Source organism: Homarus americanus, unplaced genomic scaffold, assembly GCF_018991925.1.
Source record: "Homarus americanus isolate GMGI-L3 unplaced genomic scaffold, GMGI_Hamer_2.0 scaffold30858, whole genome shotgun sequence".
NCBI classification, from domain to species: Eukaryota; Metazoa; Arthropoda; class Malacostraca; order Decapoda; family Nephropidae; genus Homarus; species Homarus americanus.
This window is the reverse complement of record NW_024737697.1, coordinates 3525664-3532659: the sequence shown is the minus strand read 5'-3', so window position 1 is coordinate 3532659 and position 6996 is coordinate 3525664. Positions and strand designations below refer to the sequence as shown.

The 6996-nt window shown below is 46.4% G+C and overlaps 1 protein-coding gene across 1 annotated transcript; it reads right to left on the bottom strand.

Moving 5' to 3' along the window:
- Positions 1-1024: 1024 nt before the first annotated feature.
- On the bottom strand, positions 1025-1687 carry LOC121873570 (ejaculatory bulb-specific protein 1-like). The gene is made up of 2 exons (XM_042377214.1): positions 1564-1687; positions 1025-1263 (listed from the first exon to the last, which is right to left on the bottom strand). The coding sequence occupies exons 1-2, from the start codon at positions 1685-1687 to the stop codon at positions 1025-1027; spliced, it is 363 nt and encodes a 120-aa protein (XP_042233148.1).
- Positions 1688-6996: the final 5309 nt, after the last annotated feature.

Genomic DNA, 6996 nt, shown 5'->3' with positions numbered 1-6996 from the left:
AAGCTTGGAATACAGTTGACTTGTTCTGAGTAGCTCAGTCAGGTCTTGACACTGTGGGTGATATCACTGTTCACAGCCACGCAGGACAGTGAGTTGGGCAGGTTAAGCCTCTACCTTATTTTTGTGTGTGTGTGTGTGTGTGTGTGTGTGTGTGTGTGTGTGTGTGTGTGTGTGTGCAATAATCAACATATAAGATATAGTGACAGTATGTGTAATAACAACAACAATAATAATAATAACACACTAATTACTATGTAAGATAACAAACAATGAGACAAAGTTGACAAGGTCGTTATACTAGGGTTAATGGGCGACCAATTAAAACTACCATAAAGGAGTTATTACCAGAATGTAGTGCATTATACTGCACTTATAGCTGATGATGGTGGCTTATCATCATCATTATTATTATTATTATTATTATTATTATTATTATTATTATTATTATTATTATTACTCGTAGTAGTAGTAGTAATGTTATGCAATTATAGTGATGTACCTTCTGTCTGTATTCGACTTGACAGTTACCTGGACAAGTGTTGAGGGGGTCACTCACTCGAGGGGGTCACTCACTAGAGGGGGTCACTCACTAGAGGGGGTCACTCACTATAGGGGGTCACTCACTCGAGGAAGCCACTCATTACAGGGGTCACTTACTACAGGGGTCACTCACTAGGGGTCACTCACTAGAGGTCACTCACTAGAGGGTGCCACTAGAGGTCACTCTACTAGGGGTCACTCATTAGAGGGGGTCACTCACTCGAGGGAGTCACTCACTACATGGGGTCAATCACTACAGGGGGTCACTCACTACAGGGGGTCACTCACTATATACTGTGAGTTATTACCCATGATGGATGGTGGAAGCATTTAGCAAGGTCATTTAACTCAAGCTATTACGATTGGGATCCCTAGGGAATAGGAACCAATAGTACTGGGGCCTGTAAGGACTGGGGACCATTAGTACTGGGGCCTGTAAGGACTGTGGACCATTAGTACTGGGGCCTGTAAGGACTGGGGACCATTAGTACTGGGGCCTGTAAGGACTGAGACCATTAGTACTGGGGCCTGGGGACTGTGGACCATTGGTACTGGTGCTATGAGGACTGGGGACCGTGGTACTGGGGCTGGGACTGTGGACCACCGTGGTACTGGGGCCTGCCAACCAGGACTGGGGACCGTGGTGCTGGGGCCTGTGGGACTGTGGACCATTAGTGCTGGGGCCTGTGGGACTGGGGACCATTAGTGCTGGGGCCTGTAGGACTGGGGACCATTAGTGGGGCCTGTGGGACTGTGGACCATTAGTACTGGGGCCTGTGGGACTGGGGACCACAGTAGTACTGGGGCCTGTGGGGACTGGGGACCATTAGTACTTCAGGGCCTATAGCCAGGGACTGTGGACAGTAGTACTGGGGCCTGTAGGGACTGGGGACCATTAGTGCTGGGGCCTGGAAGGGACTGGGGACCATTATTACTGGGGCCTGTAAGGACTGGGGACCATTAGTACTGGGGCCTGTGGGATTGAGAGACCATTAGTACTGGGGCCTGCTCAGGACTGGGAACCATCAGGACTAGGGCCATCAGGACTAGGGCCATCAGGACTAGGGCCATCAGGACTAGAACCATCAGGACTAGGGCCAGCAGGACTAGGGGCCAGCAGGACTAGAACCATCAGGACTAGGGCCATCAGGACTAGAACCATCGGGACCTGGGAGCCAGCAGGACTAGAGGGCCATCAGGACTAGGGCCATCAGGACTAGAACCATCCCAGGACTGAAGGGCCAGCAGGACTGGGGCCAGCAGGACTAGGGCCATCAGGACTAGAACCATCAGGACTAGAACCGTAGGACTAGAACCATCAGGACTAGGGCCATCAGGACTAGAGATGTCAGGACTAGAACCATCCAGGACTAGGGCCGGCAGGACTAGAGACCCAGCAGGACTGGGGCCATCAGGACTAGAACCATCAGGACTAGGGCCATCGGGACTAGAACCATCAGGACTAGGGCCAGCAGGACTAGGGCCAGCAGGACTAGGGCCATCAGGACTAGAACCATCAGGACTAGAACCATCAGGACTAGAACCATCAGGACTAGGGCCATCAGGACTAGGGCCATCAGGACTAGAACCATCAGGACTAGGGCCAGCAGGACTAGGGCCAGCAGGACTAGGGCCATCAGGACTAGAACCATCAGGACTAGGGCCATCAGGACTAGAACCATCAGGACTAGGGCCAGCAGGACTAGGGCCATCAGGACTAGGGCCATCAGGACTAGAACCATCAGGACTAGGGCACTCTCTCTTGTATAAAAATTAAGGCTTACAAAAGTCCGGACTCGACAACTTTTGTACACTGTCCAACAGTTTTTTTGAGAATATTGCCGAATCGAAAAATTTTGTGACCAGACTAAAAATAAGAAGATTATTTATATAAAGTTAATCCGTTTTATCGTTAGTGTTCCCGTCGTCCACTTCCTTCCTGGTTCACACTGTTCTATTTTCCCTTTTATTTTGCCGGTCCCATAACACCTGTTCTGTCTCATGTATTTACCATCGCCTGTCACATCCCCTCTAGTCCCACCTCCTCACTCAGACATACAGCCACACACTTGAACACTACGTCCTCGACTGTGTGAAGATAGAACCTTTTAGGGACAGGTCCATGCACACTGTGTGTGAAATGGCACAACACTTCATCTCTAATGGCAAGATAGCCGACATATTAAGATTGTATCCACTTTTTTGCACTTAGTAACTATATCAGTTCTCATGTATAGAACCAAATACGCAATGTGCTTGAATACTTCTCACGCAAATGTGAATAACAAAGTGTGCGGCCAGACATACTGCCTCACACGCCTGTACTCACGCAGTTGTGAATAAGTTACCCTTTATGTATAGAACTAAACAAATAATGTAATCCTTTTGCGCTCCCGCTCACAGGATGAGTGTGGGGTGCACAATAAACTAGCTGCTGTCAACGGCAAAATCAATCCTCACCCATTCCACTAGTTCAATTGTTTCACCTGGTCCTCTGGTCCTGCTGGTCATCTCCCGAATTGGAGTTGAGGGAGTGAGAGGGTTTCTGGGTCTCGATATATCGTCCTTCCAACTCTGACACGACAATTTCCAACATCCTCTCCACCCTCCACGCAAGCCTCACGCACCTCTACACCCTCCACGCAAGCCTCACGCACCTCTCCACCGTTTATGGTAATCATCATTTTACCGGGTATTAGATGACGTCACATCAGGGAGAGGAGGAAGGGCCTGCCTGTTTTATATCATCATCATGCTTTCTAACCTCAAACTCCATCCTTCAAACATTATCATGACAAACTCACCTCTCTTTGACACAACCCAACACAGCCCAGCATCCTCTAACACAGCCCAACACAGTCCAGCATCCTCTAACACAGCCCAACACAGTCCAGCATCCTCTAACACAGCATCCTCCAACACATCTCCAGCAAACTCCAGACTTCAAGACATAACAATACCTTGTGCTTTTGTAGGACATAAGCCTAACCGTCTCATATCCTCTTATCGCATTATTGATATTTCTATATTATTTCCACTCTTCTCCCCTGGTCCCTCTTATTCCCCCTGCCCCCCTATTCCCCCTGCCATATTCCCCTCCTCGCCTGCTACCTGGACCTATTCTTGGCCTTGTGTGTCCAGTCCTACGACTCTGTTGTAGGTGTCTCGTAAACTCCGTGTTATAACCTAGTCCTCGTCTCTTCCTTGCCTTAGTATGTTTTTTTACTCTTGTCCTACCCTACCCTACCCTATGTCCGTGTAATGCGCCTCACCTGATCGCCCACCACCCATTGTATGGATAAAGGCGAGTGTTACTGGTGTGGAAACTGGGTGTTTGTGACCCGGACACGGTGTACTGGCAGGTACTGTACACCTGTGTGACATAAGACGCTTCCCTTCAGTCCTCCTTGATATGACTTATTGTCTCTCTCTCACAAAGAGGAGACATATTTTATATTGTTTTCTTTGTCTCTTCCTTTACTTTCATTCTTCTCGCACGTAATTAACAGACCGACGTCACACCTTCACTTCTGCATCAAAAAATCTGAAACTAATAGCGTTTACTCCAGCTGGTCAAAGTCAAACATTCCCAAACATATACTTTGAGCTGATCTTCTTTCATATTTAGATTCGGGTTAAAAGTTTTTTAAACATATTCGGTATTGAAAAAAAAGAGACCATTTCATTATCGAGAGAAATGTTCGAAATTGGTCGATTCAGGTGTACCTGTACTCAACTGCCGCGAGATTAATTTGGCTGCGTTGTATATATTGAAAGTTGGTCACATAAGCCTGACGGCCTTTTATACACTAAACCTTTTATCAAATACAAAGAGGCAGCGTGACTTCCTTTACTGCCTTCTCTTCTGTCTACACTTACAGTAGGAACCCATTACCAGCTGGGTGGACTGGATACGAACTGGCGACCCTCAGGACACGAAGTGAGTGCTGTATCCATTCGGCCACATTTCCCTTTAGAACAGATGCGACGTGATTAAATAAAATACAGTTTTTAATTAGGATAATGTGATGTGTTTTGCTTTGGAGTTTACTCAACACTAAACAAAATGAAGTTAAAGGAGCGAATGTATATAGTTAAGGCTGTGTCTCGGTGGAATTATTATTTTTTTTTTTAGTTTTTATGTTTCAGTTAATTAGTTAGGGACATTATTACAGCTTGTGCTACGAGGAACATTAGTCCCATGAGCCTGTGTGACTCAGGACACAGGTCATGGGCATGTAAATCTTAGCGAGTCATTATAAAAGCATCAACGCATTACCTTTGATGTTAAACACCTCAAAGGTCACGAGCATCATGTAAAGTTAATAAACACCAACTAAAGGTCAGCTAGCCAGGTCAGTCAGGGAACAAATCAAGGTCAAAGTTCACATTGTTGGTTGTTTACTGTTAGTTTATTTTTTAATTAACATTTGCAGGCAGGTAGATGCCGAGTCGATAAATGTCAAGTGAAAGTCAAACAACAAGAGGTTATCTGGAGGTCAACCTCGTATTACAGGTCGACCTCCAAGTTAGTTACAGATCGAATCATCTTTTTTATTTTCATATTAGAGGCAGATGCTAGGACATTCGGGGTCAATTTAAGGTCAAAGAACAGGTTCTAGGTCACGTGAAGGTCAAACTCGAGTAAGAGCTCATACTCCGGTTATTTCCTGTCCGAGTATATTAATTAATCAACGTTTCAGAGGTGTGACCCTGCAAGCGGGTGTCAGGTCAGTGAAGGTAACAAGAGCAGGACCCATGACCCCTCTAGTGTCTAGGTCAAGAGGTCAGCTTCCAGCTGGTCATTGCTATTTCATGTACAATTCAGGAAGATACGCCCGTGTGTATGACGAAAAAGTCAATGTGTTGTAGGTTAGTTAGAGATCATCTCTATACCCAGTCATTCTCCTCTGAGTCACTGTGTGAAGACGAGAGAGAGAGAGAGAGAGAGAGAGAGAGAGAGAGAGAGAGAGAGAGAGAGAGAGAGAGAGAGAGAGAGAGAGAGAGAGAGAGAGAGAGAGAGAGAGAGAGAGTGTTGTAAACCCAAAGTAAAAGAACTTGAGAAGATTTTCCCATAATTATTTATTTTTTCAGTGTCGTTATTGTGAGGTTGGCAGCCTAGTGTGTCTTTGTTACCTGTGTGTGTCAGGACCCCGCTAATTACCTCAAGATAATTAACTTAATATCATTACCTGGACATCATTATCTATACATCATTAACAGTATTAAAAGTAGCTCTATTCTTTATCATCTTTCTCATAATCATCATTATCACCACCACCACCACCACCACCGCCATCATGTTCACCACCACCACAACCACCACCGTCGCCGCCGTCACCACCACATCACAATATAATCAACTATAATCTGACGCATCCACTCCTGTGCACCATAACCTTGATACACGTGATAGAACTCAGCACCACCACCTTACTAACACCACTAAAACCTACAAAACACCACAATAATCACCATTAACTCCACAATATCCACCAGCGTCACTAACACCACACCACAACCTCCTCTCCTCCCTCTTTCTCTCTCTCTCTCCGCCTACGCATCTCTCTCTCTCTCTCTCTCTCTCTCTCTCTCTCTCTATCCTACGCATATCCCTCTCTTTCTCCTCACTCTCTGACAAACTCTCCTGATTGGTTGCCACTGCGCCAGACAGCGGGTGGTGGGCGTGGTAGGGGTGTGGTGGAAGGTGAGAGGGGATGGCTGAGTGGGCGAGGGAGAAAGCACAGGTGAGATGAGGGGGTACCCGGAGAGGTAAGGTTGAGTGGGGAGAAGAGAGAAAGACTCATGAGTAAGGAGAAAGATGAGGGAGTAAGGAGAAAGATGAAGGAGTAAGGATGGGGTAAGTAGAGATGGGTGAATGGGAGGGGGTATGTGGGTAGATGAGGAAAGGTGGCGAGGGATACGAAAATGTGGAGAGAGAGAGAGAGAGAGAGAGAGAGAGAGAGAGAGAGAGAGAGAGAGAGAGAGAGAGAGAGAGAGAGAGAGAGAGAGTCACCCCATCACTCGCGTGTTGGTCGTATCATCCATCAGCTGTGTGGTGGATGATGGTGATGGATGTGGTGGTGGGCGCTGCTGCGGTGATAGAGTGGTGGCTGTTTTGATGTGGTAAGCTCAACTGATTGCATGGAAGCTGCGAGATTCTGTTAGATGATTGAAGGCATGTGTGGCTGGGATAAGTGTTCCTGATGGAATGTTTTTTGGGATTGATTGATCGGAAATGAATAGGTGTTTGTCGGACTGATTGCGTTATATGTTTTATTGGGTTAAGCTAAATTGATTAAGTATCTTGACGACCTAATCTTAAATGACTAATTGGGTGCTGTGATGTGCTAATCTAAACGAATTGATTGGGCGTTTTGATTGGCCAATTTAAATAATGTTTTGTTTATGGGCAGAGACCAGTCCAGTCCACAAGTTGAATGGGCCAAAACCAGC